At 39.9% G+C, this 19,855-nt stretch overlaps 1 protein-coding gene across 9 annotated transcripts in view; it reads left to right on the top strand.

The window, feature by feature from the left end:
* NRG4 (neuregulin 4) overlaps positions 1 to 19,855 on the top strand; it is a 54,428-nt gene that overhangs the window by 18,142 nt on the left and 16,431 nt on the right. For all 9 annotated transcript variants that reach the window (XM_030577980.1, XM_030577973.1, XM_030577977.1 and 6 more), the window contains 2 exons: positions 182 to 247; positions 5,034 to 5,127. In XM_030577980.1, coding sequence (XP_030433840.1) covers positions 238 to 247; positions 5,034 to 5,127 — 104 coding nt within the window. In that variant the 5' untranslated portion in view covers positions 182 to 237. The remainder of the gene's footprint in view (positions 1 to 181; positions 248 to 5,033; positions 5,128 to 19,855) is intronic.

Below are 19,855 nucleotides of genomic sequence, written 5' to 3'. Positions count from 1 at the left end.
GTATGAATGTTTGCCATTAGTTTTAAAATTAATTGAGATTACATATAGTATAACAGAATATTTTTATCTACAGTAGACAAACTTCTTAGTTTGCAACATAAGTGAAAGTACATTCATATAATTATTTACTCAGGCAAAATACAATAGGATTAAAATGCTAAATTTAAATTTTTGTCTTTAGGTGCTGTTTTAGAAAACTAGCCTCTAACCAAGAATAAAAATTGTTGTCAGAATAATATGCGAACAGGTAATTTCTTGTAAGTTTATTTTTACTCAGATGTTTATAGTTCACTATAGTTGCACTGATTACAACAGCTGGTGCTGGATTGTTGTGGCTTCTCCTGAGAGCCAACTCTACTCCTGGGGCAACAGACCAGAGCTTTCAGTTTTTGTAAGGAGGGATTGAATTGGCCAGTCTTAATACCTCTCAGAAGTTCTGAGATTGGCTGGCATATGGCCCAGGACTACTTATAAAAGGAGGCAGGACAAAGCAGATCCTTTCTAATCTGCCACCTGACAGTTTTGAGTTCTTTTTCTTTTTTATTCAGGATTGCAACTTTAGGGTAATGTTTGCTGGGTAAAGAGTAATTAGTTTAGCCTGTGGATTGGGGACAAATATATGTGTGGGAAGGAGGTTTCTATGGGGTTAGGTGGTGTTGAGGATTTTTGTTCCCCCAACACACAGGGCATTCTGGCCCAAATTTTCAAATGGGTACAGATAGAAGTGTGCATACAGTTTACCATGTGTCTGACCAGAATATGCACACACAGGGCCCAGTTCATGAGCACAAGGCTATTTGGATATGTGCACATGCATACACCTGACTGTGCATATAAAGTGTTGAATATGCCAATTTGAAAATGTAGGTCTTAGTTATATGAATAAGTCTTAGTTATATGAGTACTTAGAGGCTACTATCACCTCTTCCACTTTGAACCACTGCTGTGTTAGGGCTGCAAGAATCAATTTTGCTTAATTTTGGTTCAATAAAGTTGCAACTGTTTGACCACTTTCTACATAAAATATGTTGCCTCCTCCTTTATTTTCTGTCCTCAGCAAGTAAAGCAATATATCGAAATACACATATACATGACATAGAATGTCCATAATATGTTGGTGCCATTTCTACAGTGGTATTAATTTGAAAAGTTGATGACAATATCCAATTTTTATTTATAATCTAGATTGATATTGATAATGTTTCCCTCTCATCAACATTTATCTTGTATGACCTTTCTGTCTTGGTAATACTAATTTAACAGTAGAATACATTTGACTCTCTAAGTTTATAATTTGAATTTTTAGATTAAAACATTTTTTTAACTTCACTTGTAAAAAGGCACAGCAAGGTCTTTCAAAATAAAACACAATCTGTCCTAACAACAGATTTAATAGAATCACAATAAAAATAGAGATAGCAATTCAGGTTAGATGAGTTTATTTTGTCAGCAAAGTATAGTACTAGCTAGATGAACTGTCAGGTCTTGTTATTAAAACAGTTAATCTCTGCAGAAAGTGTCAAGCAATACTCCACCCTCTCTGATGCTAATGTATCTGAGTCCTACCTGTATTAGAACCCCTTCTGACGCTCATATAATACTTGTATTACAGTCTTCCAAATCACTGACTGTAAACTTAAAGAGGCAAATTTTGGCCCTGTACGCTCAAACTTGACTCGTAATGTCACTGGTGAGAGCTGTGCATGCCTAAGGGCAGAATTTAGTCAAAATTATCTAATGAGGTGACCATGAATTGCGACATTGATTGCAATAATTTCTCTTGATATTATAGCATCTTGTATTTTATTTTATTCTTTCATTTATTCAAAATTTGTAGGTCACTTTACACAGTGTTACTTTTAATAAACAGCAGCAAAATACTATTTGCTCAGATCAGAATAATTGAAAAGTATAAATGGATTGATGATGAGATACTTGACCCACATGAGTGTAAAGGTATTCTCTAAATAGCCCACTTATTGGCAGTTACTTTAAACAAATGAAGGGTACATTTTTTTCCTCTTTGTTGCAAGTAGCGGCTCTGGAAAGTGGCAGTATATCCAGGAATTAAGTCTGTGATGAGATTCCCTGAAGAACTGGTTTTGTTGATGTTACTGTACTCAAGAATGACAATATTCATTACTGTAATTTACACCCACACCCACAGAGCATTATACTCAAATTATTCAAATGGATTATTTTGACTCTCTCTCTCTCTTGCTACATGTCTCTCCCTCTCCAGAGTTCCTGAGACATTTTGCCATGGAGTGGAGGCATATCTAGTGGGACTGCAGAGAGGGCAGATGTTCTGTGTTCTACAAGAATTTCCTGCAGATCTCAGAACATTTGGGAGGTTGGCTGTGGCATGAACTACTATCCTAGGTCCTCCTCCCCTATGGCAGCATGGCTCTTCAGTGAGTCAGAGCCTTTGCCCTACCCTTAGGGTATGGCTACACTCGAAACTTGGCAGCGCTTTGAAGTGTGAGTGTAGTCGCAGCACCAGCGCTAGGAGAGAGCTCTCCCAGCGCTGCACGTACTCCACATCCTCATGGGGTTTAGCTTGCAGCACTGTTTACACTGACGCTTTACAGCGCTGTATCTTGCAGCGCTCAGGGGGGTGTTTTTTTCACACCCCTGAGCGAGAAAGTTGCAGCGCTGTAAAGCGCCAGTGTAGTCATGGCCTTACTTACAGAGGAATAAAAGACCATTCGCTGGGCAGGACTCTAGGAAAATTAACAAGGATCTTATTAACTCTCATGAAAATTTTCCTGAGGGCATGCCAAGAGATGCTGCTGCATAAACTTAATTTCCCTTGGCCCTGCCTTCCTTCAGCTGGCTATCTCAGTTTGTAGAGTCTCAGCAGCACTGTATTCCCTCAAATGGGCATCCATAAGTTTGGGGAAGTTGGAGAGGAAGAAGGGGTGGGAGATTTTCTACTTTAGCTTCTCTCCCTTCCCTCCAGCAGTTTCAGAGACCATAGAGTAGGATTTCTACTTTTTTTTTTTTATCCCCTCCTTTCATTCAGGAGATGACATGACCACAAATCTGGTTACACTGACATATCTGCCATGGAGATAATAAAACATATGTAATTTATTTACAGCTTCTGTTCAAAAGGATTTGTTAATACATTTTCTCTTTAGCTGTTTTCTCCCTGCCCCCCACACCATAGTAAATGCTCTGTACAAACAAGTGTAATACAAAGAGCTTTCTACCCGCCTGATGATTTGCACTGGGTCTATGCACAGTTCTGATTCCTGCACTCTGAGCACATGGACATGAGGGTTGTAATCCTGGCTCTGTTGAAGTCCACAGCAAAACACCCATTGACTTTGAAATCCTAGCCCCATTTAATCCAATGGGAATTTTGCCATTAAGTTAAACACAGCCAGGATTTCACTCAGGGTTTTCACTGCCAGTTGCATCACTATATAACCCAAAGAGGACAGTGAGAGGACAGAATTAGTAGTGTCAGCCCAGTGCACTGTATGGGTATGGTGCATACTACAAGCAATGGTCGAACTCTCCTGGTGCTCCTGGAAGCATTGTGCCCATCTAGACTGCAATGCCTCTGGCAGCGCTCCCTGTTGTGGGATGTCTTAACACCACTTGCTAGTGTGGACTGTTGTTCACAGCCACAGTTTTGCCCCAGAGGAGTTACAAGTGAGCTACATTGGTTATTCCAAAAGAGTAGATATGAATATCAAGATACCTTTTTCCATAATAGTATATTTTGTATGCACTGCTGAAGGCACATTTTGCCATACGCGAACAGTAGGCATTCTGCAGTCTCATTTTCAGATATGGCTAGAAATAACAGTGAAAATAATCACACCTAAAGTGTGAGATAACACATGATTCTCAGGTTTGTGATGTCACAGGCCTGTTCTATTCCTGTTTTAAAGGAAATGCTTGGGTTTAATAAGTGAGATTAATAAAATAAATTCTCCCTCCCCCCACGTATATATGGTTATATACTCACTTGCATATACAACCCACCCACCTACTCCAGTTTTAAAAACATGGACTTCTCACTAGGATGTCCAAATCCTGCATTTAGATGCCTAGATTGGCATTTAGGTACATAAAATGGATAATTACTTCTCTAAATGCCAATCTGAGTATCCAAATGCTGGATCTGGATAGCTTATTCAAGAGCCTACATTGAAAATTCATGTATAAAATCAATCATGAAAAATGTATTCTTGAAATTACATTATAAGAAACAAATGTAATTGTTTGAAGTAATCTTATATTGCAGTTTCTCCACACAAGTATTAATGAACTAGCTCCTCAGATGTGCCAAACTGGTGCTTGGTGCAGCTGGGTGAACCAAAGATGGCTGGAGTCAGCAGGGGGATGGATCAATTTTCACTGAAGATTGGAGCAGCCTAAAGGTCCAAGGGGCCATTCACTGCCAGGGACAGTTAGACTGCAGCAGCAGTTAGGCCATCCTCCCCTTTCCCTGGCTCTACTCCTAGGCTGGGAGGAGCGGGAGTATAGGATTGGCTATACTGCCTCCACATCTGTGGATTCCAGTATGCTACAGGAAACCCCATATCACTGATTTTAAAGTTGCTTTGCACCACTAGAGCAGTGCAAAGCAGTCTTGATAAGGGCTAGCATCTGACCCAACATATTCACTATGCTTCCCAAATGTGAAAGCCAGGAGGAAGATTTCAAAGCTCTGTCATTCCTTACTAATGGCACTGCTCCCACTTCCTCAAACTTTAAGCCTGTGTTCTGATTTGCTGGTACATTTGCTATATATTTTGTAAAATAAACTTTAGTACTTGTATCCACAGTTACAATCACTGATTTTATTAGATACATGGTGGTACATACTGATGTACTGGAGAGTAAAACTGTCCCTTATTAGTTTCTAGTGTTTTTAAGCCAGTTGTATCTTTTGTGTTATAATTTAAAGAAAACAAAACAAAACCCAAAACACCACATGGTATAATTTTTTCACATCTTGGTTCCTCCTGAGTAAAAGTATAATAAATCTCTCTCTATGTATCTGTTCTTTTCAGATCATGAAGAACTCTGTGGCACCAGTTATGGACCTTTTTGCCTAAATGGCGGGATTTGTTATATGATCCCTACTGTATCCAGTCCATTTTGCAGGTGAGTGAAATTTAAGCTTGTGTGTTCACACATTGGATTTAGCTATTGGAAGGACACATACTGTTCTAGTTTAACAATATTTCTTTAAAGAAATATAGCATGGTAGGTGAAAATGTGTATGTGTCCCTGGCTGCTGTAAACATGTTTCTGTCTGTAAATTCAGCAGTTCTTGATCATGTGGTTTAATGTTAATGCTTCTATCTGGTTCATAGAAAGGGTAATGTTTTCAAAACCTGTGTATGTTTGGGGGAAAAAAATGGTGGATGAGGCAATACCCATTTATGTATTCACAATTCAGACTGGTATCTATAATTTAGAGCTTTATACTCCTCTCCTCTTATGCAGTACAGAATGAGAAAAATGCCCTTAATCTCACAGAGAAGAAACTGGAGGAAGAGCATACAGAGAGGCAATAATGGATACAAGTATATTCCCTCCTCTCCTACACATCATATATCAAAGTGTTATAATATAAAAAGGGTATGGCTTGAGCAAAATGGGGAGGAGTCAAGGAAGACGGCATATTTACTTTAGCGGGGGGAAATGTAATGAAAGCCAAAAGCATAAGTGAAGGCTGTTTGTGCTCTATGAATCCAGTTGAAGGAATCACAAAGCACAGCTTCAGGGGGACAGCTAAAAAGCCATTTGACAAAAAAGCGGCATAGTAGCTGTAGAATCATAGGATTGGAAGAGACCTCAGGAGGTCATCTAGTCCAATCCTCTGCTCAAAGCAGGACCAACACCAACTAAATCATCCTAGCCAAGGCTTTGTCAAGCCAAGCCTTAAAAACTTCTAAGGATGGAGATTCCACCACCTCCCTAGGTAACCCATTCCAGTGCTTCACCACCCTCCTAGTGAAACAGTGTTTCCTAATATCCAACCTGTGTATGCTATGCTCATATGACAGAGGTTTATAGTGCTTGAGGAAAGCTAATACCTGACCTCCAGGAGGGGAGTATGTAACAGAATGTGGAAAGACATAACTCTGCCTATCTTTGCAGATAAGATCTCCTCTTCCACATGTAAAACAGCTGCTATCTATTTGCCAAATCACCCATCAGAGACACAAAAAGAAAAGGTTACCCGGTATATTTATCTTAGGTCTGCTTCTACTAATTTTAAACTATTCTTCATTTGAGATAAGTGAACTGGTTAACTTAAATGGTTCAATTGGCAAGCTGGCACTTACACTGAAAGCTTATGTTTATGGATGTTAGAATGTTAGGGCTCACTTCATCTCACACTTGGTGACTTCTGTTCCCCATTTCTGGGTGGCTTCTTTCAGCCTTCAGATATAACTAGGAGTAATGGGTTGAAATATTTAGAAATTAAAAAAAAACAAACAGGAAAACTTTTAATGGTGAGAGCTGTTCAAAGTGAGATTATTCACAGTTTGACATTCCAATCTAAAATAGACAAAATCCTGAAGATTAGACTGCAGGGAACAATCCTGCATTGTTTTTTAAGGGATAATTATATGATCTCATAAATGTTTTCCATTTCTTACTGTTATATTTTCTAGCCATAGTAGATATGCATATATTAACTATTTCTTCTAAAATTATCAGCAGTGGAATAGTTAATAAAGTTGACATTTAAATCAGCATAATTAGGCTTCAGAATTAACTTCTACTGAAATAGGTCAATCCACCTCTCGGCTATTATTAAAGAGGTCAACAGATTCAGCAAAACAGTGCTGCTAATTGTCACATTTCAAAGGTTTCAGCCATAAGGGTTATAAACTTAATTTATTTTAAATGAAAACCTAAATTCTTCTGAAATTTACAGGCTCAGCAGAGAACTACTAAACCATGGTTATGGCCCATTGTGTCTTCTAGCACTGTTAGTAATTGGTTCCTAAATTTTCAAGCCTTGCATGAAATTTTAGCCATGTAATTCAAATCAATGGAAAATGCATAGAGCTAAAACTCTCCCTCACACTTTGAAAATTTAGGGATGTTACCTTCTGCTGTATGTAGAAGTCTTGTAACTTAAAATTAAATTATAACATCAAATACTTCGACACAGCCTATCATAACAGAGAATTTTCACAATTGTTAATTGATACACTTTATAGAAAAAAGCAAGAAGAACACAGGGTAACATATATGTTGTGGAAAATTCTTTAACAGGATTTCAGTAATTATTAAATCTTTAATTTTCTAATTTATATGAAGTTAGCCTTTGTACCATATTTATTTCCAAAGATCTTAATATTGCTATCAATTAACTTATTGATACAGTGTTGTAGATTTCTTGGTCCCAAGATACTAGAGAGACAAGGTGGGTGAAGTAATATCTTTTATTAGTCCACTTCTGTTGGTGAAAGAGACAAGCTTTCAAGCTACAAAGAGCCTGACCTGAAGAAGAGCTCTGTGTAGCTCCAAAGCTTGTCCCTTTCACCAACAGAAGTTGGTCCAATAAAAGATTAATCTGTGATTTTTAAAAGTGCCTGTGTGTATATTTAAAAAATTACCTTTTTTTCAAATACAGACATCCATTCAAATTAATCAAAATCAACACCTTAATCTCCCTCTTACTCATTGAATTAAGCTTCACAGTTTTCTTGTGAGAGAGGTAATATTCTGATTTTACAGATGGATAAACTGAGGGTCAGAATGATTAGTAGTGTGCTCAAAGGTACCCTCAGAGTCTTTTGAGATTCTACTACCAAATTGAAGATTGAGTGGAAGTAATTTTCCTGCCTGTAGTGGACAGTGTTAAAATTTAATACTAACTGGCTAAGCTTTGCCAGAGATTACTTATCCTTGAGGCTGAAAACAAAGAAACAGACAATCAAAAACCTTCTGAAGAGCATATTTTTGCCTTTGGAATGTACTAGATTACACCAAATCACAGCTATATTAGCCAATGTCTCTGGGAAGGATGCAGCCAAAACCCTATAATAAGTCTTCACATAATCAATCCCCAGTTCTATTTCAAAATACACAAATTGAGCACTGTGCTATATCGTCTCTAACTCAAGACCTAGTGCTGGAACGCTTACTCACACAGTGCTTGACGTAAGTGGGACTACTCATGTGAGTAGCACAATTGTGACCTTAGTATATTTTTCTTGGAACAAAAAAGTACAAACATTTCTAGTGAAATGCACAAGATACGAACATGACACATTCTGTCACCTCTCTCCCTTGGTTATGGTTATGACAAAGGGCCTTTGTTCATTTGCTTTTTGCTCTTCCATTTGAATACACTATCCCCTCCCTCCTCCTCCTCCTCTGCAAGCACATGCACCACTGGCTGGCCCTGGTACATGGTTTATCACACACTAAGGGAGAACATTTTTGCAGGAAACTCTTGCTAAAATATTCACTGCGCATCACTGAGATTTATCCTTGAGGATAATTGTCCAGCATCATTCAGTGAATCAAATGAAGAGATAAGAATAGAACGTAGGAGTCCTGATTTCCAGGTCATTTATTCTAGCTACTGGGCCACACTAACTCACATTATATAATTTAAATTAATGCAGAAAAATTGAAAATAAAAGTCCGTCAAGAAACCCTCCTTTCCAGCATTTTAGTAGCAATAAGAAGTAGAGGGAAAGTGGAACATTAAAATTAGATGGTGTCGGTTATACAACTTCAGATACAGTTTCAAAGCATTCTGTCTTAGGAATTGCCTAAGCACAATATATAGTGAAGGAGGTATATCTAGTGTGATAACTGTGTATTTGGAGTAACAGACTTCCTGAACAATTAATTCTTTAGCAATACACGCTTGTAAGCATAGGTGATTTCCACTTTAAAATGGTTCCAAATGAAATCTTATGTAAAATCAGGTAGTGACTGGCACTAGGATATTTTGCAACCTGGAAGGGCAAAAAGCTAACTTCTTTAGAGTATCTCTGTTGTACTCTAGCACTCAAAGCTTATTTCTTCACTACCTCATTTTGACTTTGAAGTATTTTTCCTGTGTATCTAATTGCTGCTTATCAAGTTATATGAATTTAAATAGAAGCATTCTGTTTAAGCATATTCTCATTCCAAGCATGTTCCTTAATCAGTCGGAGAAGGCGGCTAATTATAAATGAGAGAGGTTCTGTTTACACACAGATATCTGAGTAATCAGCAGTGATGTGAATAGAAATAACAGGAAAAAAAGTGCATCACTGTGCAATGGAATTAACAAAAATATTTAATTCTTTAAAACATCCTTAAGACTGACATCACCAAGCAAGTGATCACATTTTGTGTTTCTTAGTCTTGCCTAGTTCTTCAAAGTAGCAGGGACCTGGCACCACCCTATAGCATAGCCTCCAAGTTGCTCTTATATGACCAACTGTGGCCAATGCAAAGAATGACTAGAGTGTAGGGCTTCAGAACCACATTCTCCAGACCAGAGAATGAATCATTGACCATTGATTGCAAAGGATTAAAGAAACAAAAATGTGGACCTGAAAACTGTTTTAAAAGTGCTTAAAATACATTAATGTAAATAGATAGCACATTATGATAAATGCCATGTTGCAAGCAGGGTTTATGCAGGATACATGATGCAATATAGTCTGTTGTAATTCTGCGAACTATGATCTTGGTCTAAAGTAGAATTGCATCATCCTTTAAAATAAATATGCCTCTTTTATAGAGGATATAGAAACTGATCGTTACTGTTTGCTTTTAGATATTTCACAGCTACTTTCACATGGCAGAAGTGGATATTTATATGTAGTTGAAATAGGGTAGCACAAAAACTTTCTCTGCACAGCATAACATTTTCTGATTCTAAATGCACCTGGCATATGTTAATATATTGTCAGCTGCCATCTTCACTTTGTGCCATTTCTAATACTGGCTTAATTTCCTCAGCAGCCAAAGGTGCACCTGTCGCCATACGCAGGTTGAAATTCAGCACTGAAGTATCCAATTTAAAAAAATATATATAAGTAACAGACACACAGAACATAATGTGAAATCCAAATGCCTCAGGTGTGTTGTAAAGCACGAGGCTGAAAGATGTTTGCTTGAGCACCTTATGTACAGCTGTCCCATTATCATTAACAAGCTAGAGAAGAGTACTAAGTTGCAATTTTATCATCTGTGGTACCGATCTCATACGAAATTATTTCTTTATTTTATCTTACATCTGCGCAGAGGAATTTGGATGCCCAGTTTTGGGCACTTAGACAAAAAAGGGAAGCAGAATGTGAGCAGTGCATGCTTTATGCAAATCTCTGTGGATGGGAGTCCACCTATGGCTGGGGGACCCAATACTGAGAATGTATTTTCAAAGCTTCACTATTATTTGTATATGGTGCTCTGCTCTCCTGGCATTGCTGTTCTCCTTGTTTCTGAATATCACTGCCACTCCCCTTCTCCCAGTCCATGTTAGATGCTTCAGCAATCCTCTGAGGGGAATCTGTGGACTGCATGAACAGCATTGTCTCAGCAGCAGCTGAACAGATAGAAAAGCCTAGAAGATAGAGATCAGGAACAGGAGTTGGTCACTATTTAAGCTGAATATATTCTGTACTCACAGGTTGCAGAAATAGAATAAGCAGAGAAGAGGCAGGTTCTATACACTATGGATATAGTGCAATATTTTAAAATGTTAGGTAGATGCAAATAACTATTTGGGTCCCCATCAAAGGGCACTAGTGTGAGCGAATTATGTGCCCAGCTTGGATTTGGCTGCTCCCAAATTGCTTGAGTATACAGTACTTGGTGGGATTTTCAAAGTGCCCATGCAAATATCCTTAGTGTTTAAGGCTGAGCAGAAACAGCCACCAGATGCACAATAAAGCGGTAACTGGCAGTATGCTAATGAAGCTTGGACACCCAGTAAAGAGCAGTGTAAAAGCAGGTTATTTTCAAGTATGGCTATTTCCAGTGAAGAGTGGCCAAACTCAGAAAGGTTGGGGCAGGCACAAATGATAAGACAGAAGCAGAGAGGATAAGAGGACATGAAGAAGCCCAGCTACTGACTGAGGCAATCAAGTCCTACTTCTAGACATACCATAGCTGAAGCTCCCTCGTGGTCCCACCCTGGAGAGCCAGCGGCTAGTCAGGAAGGGATAACTCCACTCCATGAGCAGTGTCAGGGGCATTCCTCCCTTTGAGGGTCGGAAGAGTATCTGCCTGGGTGGGTAGGCTGGGCCTGCTGCACTTTTCTCCTTCTATACACGGATTGCTTTGTTGGAGGGCCCTTCAAAAGTGGGTGTTTGTGTTAAGGCCCCATTAAGAGGCAGGCTATAGCTCACATCTCTCAGAACAACTGTTTCAGGCTCACTCTAAAGTCAGGCAGATGTTATTGCATCAGTAGGCTGCAGATGTTTTATACCGGTCTCAGATAAACAGTGACATTGAAGAAGTTGTCAGGACCTATTGCACATGCCAAAAATACATGATGAGTTAAGCAAAAGAGCCCATGCTAGTGGCACAGGAAAAATTGGTCCTTTGGAGCAAAGTAGGCATAGATTTGTTTACATTTACTTGGGAAAAGATGCATTCTAGACTATTATTCTAATTTCCCTCAGATAGCTTTACTAGGAGATACTGCTGCTAATGATTGTGCATGTCAAATCTGTTTTGCTAGACATGATATAAGTGACATAGTAATGTTTGATAATGGGCTGCAGTTTGGTGGCAATGAGCTTAAGCAATTTTTAGTGAAGTTTAGACATATAATCTCTAGCCCCATTATCCCCAGTCCAATGGGTTGGTGGAAAATGGTGTTTTCCATGCCCTTTTCCCTGCAAAGGTCTGTTAGGCAACAACCACGTGTTAAGACAACTGAGCTCCCGTACCTAACTCTGCCAGAACAAATGGATTCTCAGTCTTCTGAAAATAGTACTATTGATATTTTAAGGGAGACCTGCAAGTCCAAGTGAGAGTACTGTGACAGGTTTTAGCTGATTTAGTTATTTGTCAAAAGGGGCCCTAGATAAGAATGGCCATACTGGGTCAGACCAAAGGTCCATCTAGCCCAGTATCCTGTCTTCCGACAGTGGCCAGTTCCAGGTGCCCCGGAGGGAATGAACAGAACAGGTAATCACCAAAGTGATCCATCCTCTGTCACCTATACCCAGCTTCGGGCAAACAGAAGGCAGGGACACCATTCCTGCCCATCCTGGCTAATAGCCATTGATGGACCTATCCTCCATGAACTTTAGTTATTTTTTGAACCCTGTTATAGTCTTGGCCTTTGCAACATCCTCTGGCAAAGAGTTCCACAGGTGGACTGTGCGCTGTGTGAAAAAAAATGCTTCCTTTTGTTTGTTTTAAACCTGCTGCCCATTAATGTCATTTGGTGACCCCTAGTTCTCGTGATATATTGAACATGGCCTTTTTGCTGCTATTACCTATCTGGCAGAAGTGTCACATTTGCAACAGTGAGGACCAGACTTTTTTACTTTTAAAAACAAAAACAAAAAAAAAGTCTGTCCCCATCACATAACTCCAGGAACTAAGGCCCTAGGCACGGGCCTGTAGCTCTTGTGCTTTATACAGCCCTGCCAGTTGCACTGAAGTTGACAACATAATTAAGAAGTAACCCTTCTCTTGAGTGCTCAAGACACTCTGCCACTATAAAGCAAAGGCAGTAAGTTGTGGTTGTAAATTGGTTACATACTATAGGAGAAAAAGGCAGAATGTGGAAGTAGTGGCATGATTCTGGGTAATGATCTAGCACAGCTGTATACACTACCTGTGTGTCACATATAGTACGGCCATCATATCCACGGAATTAGGTACATTTTCTGTTTCATACTCAGTGGTGCAAACTCCTGAAACATTTGATGTTTTTAAAAAAAGTCTCAGCTCCTGGAGTCTAGACATTATGTGAAAATCTCAGCTTTCTTTTTTTATGGAAGTATGTTTATAGACTTCATGGTTGTGGAGAAAAGCCTGAACACATGAACCAAGTGCACCCTGAAGGCTCAAAAAACAGGAAGCAAATTAAAAAAAACAGTTATTTTTAAACAAATCTCATTGTTTGTAAGCCAATCTCATTACTTTTTTGGGCCCAGCCTCATAATTTTCAAATGCCTGGTGTTGGCAGTACTACAGATGGCATAGTTTCCCCTTGATATTATCGCAGAGATATGCACCATGTGCCACTACAGATGGGAAGTCATCCATGGCTTAGAATTCCTGTATAACTTGATGGTGTGTCTGCCCATCCATAAAGAAATTAATGTGGGTCTATAATAATGCAGATCACAGATTTAGGAAGTCCTCTACACAGAAGCAACTCACTGGCTGATGTTAGTAGTGTCCCCAATGGTCCTTTGAAAGGCCCTGAGTTCAGTGACCTTGACGCAGATAAGAAGGGGTCTGTTTTTTTTAGGTCAGCCTCTTTAGTCAACATTCAGCTCATCCCAGTTTTGCTGAGTGGTTTTGGGGTAACTTGTGGCTCAGCAAGGTTGACAAAGGTCCTCTAAGGCTCACAGAATTCATTAAGGTTACAGCACCTTCTCTAAGCCTCTCAATTTCCTGCCACCTCACTTATACAGTCCTCATATAGTCAGGTCCTGTACTGCTTTCTCTTCCTCAAGCTACCCCTCTACCTCATCACCACTCCTGCATCTCCACAAGGTGCCTCCCACATGAAATTCCAATATGTGAGTGGCAACTATTTCTACTTCTTCCCTTCACCTCTCCTAGTCCCGACTCTCCTCCATCTTTCCTAGACTAATCCTATAAATCTTCAGTAAATCCTGTTTGTTTCTTTCTGTATCTCTTTCTCCATCCCTGTGTTTGTCCATCTCTCTCCAAAGGGTGTATGAGAGAGTCCTTGCTCTGCGTGATGTCTGTCTTCAGGCTGCATATATGCAAACAGCCAGTGAAGGGCTGCTGCTTTAGCACCCTAACTTGTACCTCCTGGCTTTTCTTCATGGCTCAGAAAACTTACTTTTGAACACCCCGAACAGGCCCTTCTGAAAATATTGTTTGGGTTCCCCTACCCTAGACTACACTCCATCCTGCTTCTGTGGAGTGCTGAAGTCACTGGGTTCTTAGGTGTTGAGAGGGAGGATAGTTCCGTGGTTAGGGTGCTAGGCTCAGACTTGGGAGACCTGGGTTTAGTTCCCTGCTCTGCCACAGACTTTCGGTGTAGCTTTGGGCAAGTTACTTAGGGTTCGATCCACAAAGGGCGTTTTGTGCCTAAATCCCAGTTTTGGCTCTTCTGTGATCCGCAAAATGCCTGTTGAACCCCATAGGTGCCTAAACTCAACTGTGCCAAAGTTTTCAATGTAAAAGTTCCCTTGGCACCTCAATTGCCGCCTCAGGGCATGCACAGTGGTTTGTGAATTATTCTGGGGCTTAGGTGAGAGATAGGCATCAAGACACCTAGAGGGAGGCAGCAGTGCACATACTTAGGAGCAGAAACCTAGGTGCTGAGGGAACTTTTACTCTGAAAACGTAGGCACTGAGTTTAGGCAGTTACAGGGGTCAGTAGGAGTTATATGGATAGCAGTATAGCCAAAATTGGGACATAGGTGCCTAAACCTATGACTTCATTACCTGAGTCTTGGGTTTAAGCTCTTTAGCATCTTACTGGATCTGGGGCATAATCTCTCTGCATCTCATTTCCTCATCTGTAAAATGGGATAATAATACTATCCCTACCTCACAGGGGCGTTTTGAAGATAGCTGTATTAAAAAGGGTGTGAGACACTCAGATACTATGGTACTGGGAGTCATATAAGTACTCAAGATCGTTTACATTAAGGCATTTTAGGGAAAAAGTCCCTTTGGTTTGGCTTCACACTGCTTAGGTTCTTACTGCTGTTAGTACAAGTGGGCATTTTAATTTTCAAAAATTCCATAGTTTAGACATGGCCTCAGACAACTTGTGCACAACCAAATGCCAGCTTTGAAAGACCTCTGGGTACACAGCTTTAACTCTAAAGGCCCCCTAAACAACTGTTTATGTCTGCCCAAGCTTTTGCAAGTGTTGGCCTTAAATGGTAATATTTTTTATATTTGATATTCTGGTTTTTCTTCCATTGGGTCAAGACAGTTTACAACTTTTAGGACTCTGTTGGACACTAATGCCTGTATCAATATTCAGGATATCAGCCCCTTAGCCTGAATTGGCAGGAGGATAATATAAGGACATGAGAATGGCCATACTGGATCAGACAAAGGTTCATCTAGCCCTGTATCCTGTCTTCTGACAGTGCCCTATGCCAGGTTCTTCAGAGGGAAGAAACAGATAGGTAATCATCAAGGGATCCATCCCCTCTCACCCATTCCCAGCTTCTGGCAAACAGAGGCTAGGGACACCATCCCTGCCCATCCTGGCTAATAGCCATTGATAGACCTATCTTCCATGAACTGACCTAGTTCTTTTTTGAAACCTGTTATAGAATATCCACTGGCAAAGTTCCACAGGTTGATTCTGCCTAGAGCTTGGTATTTTCATACAAACCACTGCTAACCAAGAAATTCCGCTGCTTTTCCTGATTGAAGACAAGTTCTAATAATAATATTTGCTCTGATTAATAACAATACTAATCAGAAGGAAAGCAGTAGGGTTTCCTGTGTGTTTATTAGGGTCAAATCCTGGTTCTCTGCACAAAGCCTATTAAAATGAGATTTGCTCATGGCTCCTACAATGGTTGGAGAAAGGAATTCTCCCATCCCACCTAAAGCCATGGACAAGCCCTGGAGCACCTGCACAACCGTACAAACTGTTGGAGCCTAATTGCAGCAATAGCTGCTGTGGCTCAATGAAGAGTCACAATGCACATTTTTGCGAGTGACTTACTCCGTAAAGGATATAAATAATTGTAGACCCAATGGAAATGTCCACACCTTCCCAGATCTAATCCACTCCTACCCTTCCTCCTTGATGCTGACATGGAGAGTTCTACAGCAATATTCTGTGGTCTATGAGACCTAAATGTTCCCCTTTCACAGATTTCTTGTGGCTGGCTCCTCCTCCAATGCAGCTCTCTCTTTTCTGCTGCCTTTAAATCTGTTTGTAACCCTTTGGCAAGCTCGATGATCTAGCCCTTAAAGTATGTATTTTACAAGGCAAGTGGAAATCTTGATTACCATCTGAAATTCTGTTTTCACAGTTTTAAAGCTCTCAGCTTTACTAGTAGACATTTGAAATCTATTTTCTTTTAACATTTTCTGTTTAAATTAGAAATTCTAATTTTTCTTAGCATGCATTAAATCTATATTTTTTCCTTTTTAAATTCATATTAGAATCCTACATAGTAGGATTGTTTACAGCCAACAGATAACATGTGTTGCAACAGCATGCAAGTAAACTATTGCAACAGCAACACGTGTCCTTGTGACCACAAGCCTTAATTAGTGTAATGCCCTCTTAGTAGGGCTTACTGCAAGGCTTCTGCCTCTTGCAGACACTTTTTCACAACATAGCAGCATTTATCCACTGAGCTGAGCACAACTGCAAACACATCATGCTTAATCTTGTTCTTACATTGACTGCCTATAATGTGGCAGATTGATTATAAACTGGTACAGTTGATTTTAAAAGCCCTTAATAATATGGTGCTTGGCTACCTTTAAGCCCTCCTGTTACAGCTGCATCCTGATGGGAATCTGTTCTCGTACACATGCCTTTCAGAGGCAGGGGCCTGGATTTTGTCTTGATGTCACTGAGAAACCCTATTGATATCATTGGAGTTATACTGGGATAAGAGGATAATCGGGTTCTTAGAGTGAGGAACTCCGCCTTGAAATCTGCCCAGTCTGTCTCTCCTGACTTTTAAAAACATATATGGTAAAAATGTTTCCCTTCCTTAGGGTGCCTTAGAACAACTGTTGTCCTGATATTTGCTACATTTCTTCCCCTTTCTGGTGTACCAGATCCTACAAATGTTTAGTTTTTAATAGAATGTTTTAGTCATTTTTAAAAACGACTAAAAGATTGTACAATGTCCTATGCCCATTGGCAGGGTCACTGTATTCATAATTTTGTTTGTAAAAGATACAAATGTAAACAATTGATAAACCAATACCTTGACATTAGTCATTCCTGTTTCTATAAAGTGCTTCACTAGTTTATAGTTCACTTTAAATGATGCTTTAAATTTTTACAAGGAATATTTAGGCTATAGGGCAATATTTTCCAACTGTGGGCCTTTTGGGGGAAGGGGAACTAGGTTAGTCTACAGGAGCAGTAGGGGGAAGCTGCATGACCCCAGATCAGCCCCACCTGATTCTACAAACATGTTACTTCAACAATGGGTAGAACAGCTGAAAACTCCTTAAGAGATGCCACCTTCCTTCCCAGCTGGTATGGCAGCTCTGAATGCAGACATTTAAGGGAGAAATTCACAGGTTTAGATTCTCTGGCTATTTGCCTCTTGGGTCTTCATGTTAAAGGCACCACTTCTACAACTTCTGTTTTTTAGTTAATAAAAATGTGCCACCACATTCTCATTGACTTCTTCTATCTTCCTGTCCATCACTGTGATAAATGAAGGGTGTGTATGTCCCTTTTATGCCCTGTTCTAGTAGTTGAGGTGTGAAAACCAAGGGAGGAGAAACTGGTTTTGTAGTTGGCAAGCCATTCACAGTCTTTGTTTAATCCTGAGCTGATGGTGTCAAATTTGCAGATGAACTGAAGCTCAGCAGTTTCTCTTTGAAGTCTGGTCCTGAAGTTTTTTTATGGACACCCAGTCAGCCAGTTAGCTGTAAAATCCCACTTGGTAGCTGTTCTCTGTGTGCTTTACCTATAAAGGGTTAACAAGCCCACAGGTAAAAGAAAAGGAGTGGGCACCTGACCAAAAGAGCCAATGGGAAGACTAGAATTTTTAAAAAATGGGAAAGAAACTTTCCCTTTGTCTGTTGTTCTCTGGGCTGCAGGGACACAGAGCAATAATGCTATAGGCAGAAATGCTGTGTAAGGTTTGAACCAGGTATGAAGAAGTATCTTCCATACCTAGGAGAAATAATTGGGATGGGGAATGTTTAGTTAGAGCTAACAGGTTTATTTCTTATTTTGGCTTGTGGATCTCCTCTGTGCTAAGCCCAATGCTTTTGTTTGCTTGTAACCTTTAAGCTGGACCTTCAAGAAAGCTATTTTGAGTGCTTAATTTTTGTAATTGTTTCTTTTACGATCTAGAAAAAGCCTAAGTTCCACATGTATTTTTTTTCCTTTTTGTTTTTAATAAAATTGACCTTTTTAAAGAACTGGATTGGAGTTTTGGTGTTCTAAGAGGTTTGTGCATGTTGTTTGATAGCCACAGCTAATTTCCTTTGTTTTCTTTCTCAGCTCTTCCTGGGATGGGGAGTGAAAGGGTAGCCCACTGGGAGGAATTCCCAAGTGCTCCTTCCTGGGTTCAAAGGGTTTTTTTGCATGTGGGTGGTGGCAGCATTTACCAAGCCAAGGTCAGAAAAAGCTGTAACCTTGGGCGTTCAATACAAGCCTGGAGTGGCCAATATTAATTTTTAAAATCCTTGTGGACCCTCCACTTCCTGCCCTTGGAGTGACAGAGTGGGGAATCAGCCTTGACAATCACATTGTAAGTTTTCCTCCTGTTTTTAAAATATTCTTTGACTACTCACCTCATCCCACCAAATCTGTCTACTCTGATGACTCTACTTTTCTAACTTCGCTTTTCCCCCAGACCCTTCTCTGTGGTTTTTCACAGTGACAGTGTCTCTTTCACTTCTCCTGACCCATTTTGTTTCCCTCTCTAAGTCACTCACTTCCTCTTATGCTCTTGCCTTAAAACTCTTCTTTATGGTATAGACTGATGCTGAAACCTATTCCCCTTTCCCTTCCCTAACACTGCATACTTCCATTCTTCCTGTCATTAGTCTTCTGTAATAGTTAAATGCAGGAAAAATGCATATACATTGTTTTTCTGAGCCTGTTTTTCTCTGCAGCTCTGTATGTCATTTCCCATTTCTATTTGAATGAGACAAACTGTTCTTTAAAGCTATATTTCTATTGTATTTCTCAGAATGAAACATTGTGATACCTTTTAGAAGGACTCTATGCAAATAACTTGCATTATATGAAAATCTACAGAGAATTTCTGTATCAGAGGGGTAGCCGTGTTAGTCTGGATCTGTAAAAGCAGCAAAGAATCCTGGGGCACCTTATAGACTAACAGACGTTTTGGAGCATGAGCTTTCGTGGGTGAATACCCACTTCGTCAGATGCATGTAGTGGAAATTTCCAGGGGCAGGTATATATATGCAGGCAAGCTAGAGATAATGGGTTTAGTTCAATCAGGGAGGATTAGGCCCTGTTCTAGTAGTTGAGGTGTGAAAACCAAGGGAGGAGAAACTGGTTTTGTAGTTGGCAAGCCATTCACAGTCTTTGTTTAATCCTGAGCTGATGGTGTCAAATTTGCAGATGAACTGAAGCTCAGCAGTTTCTCTTTGAAGTCTGGTCCTGAAGTTTTTTTGCTGCAGGATGGCCACCTTAAGGTCTGCTATAGTGTGGCCAGGGAGGTTGAAGTGTTCTCCTAAAGGTTTTTGTATATTGCCATTCCTAATATCTGATTTGTGTCCGTTTATCCTTTTCCGTAGTGACTGTCCAGTTTGGCCGATGTACATAGCAGAAGGGCATTGCTGGCATATGATGGCATATATTACATTGGTGGACGTGCAGGTGAATGAACCAGTGATGGTATGGCTGATCTGGTTAGGTCCTGTGATGGTGTCGCTGGTGTAGATATGTGGGCAGAGTTGGCATCGAGGTTTGTTGCATGGATTGGTTCTTAAGCTAGAGTTACTATGGTGCGGTGTGCAGTTACTGGTGAGAATATGT

Source organism: Gopherus evgoodei, chromosome 10 (genome assembly GCF_007399415.2).
Source record: "Gopherus evgoodei ecotype Sinaloan lineage chromosome 10, rGopEvg1_v1.p, whole genome shotgun sequence".
NCBI lineage: Eukaryota > Metazoa > Chordata > Testudines > Testudinidae > Gopherus > Gopherus evgoodei.
The sequence above is the reverse complement of the archived record's forward strand: the minus strand, read 5'-3'. Positions and strand labels throughout refer to the sequence as shown.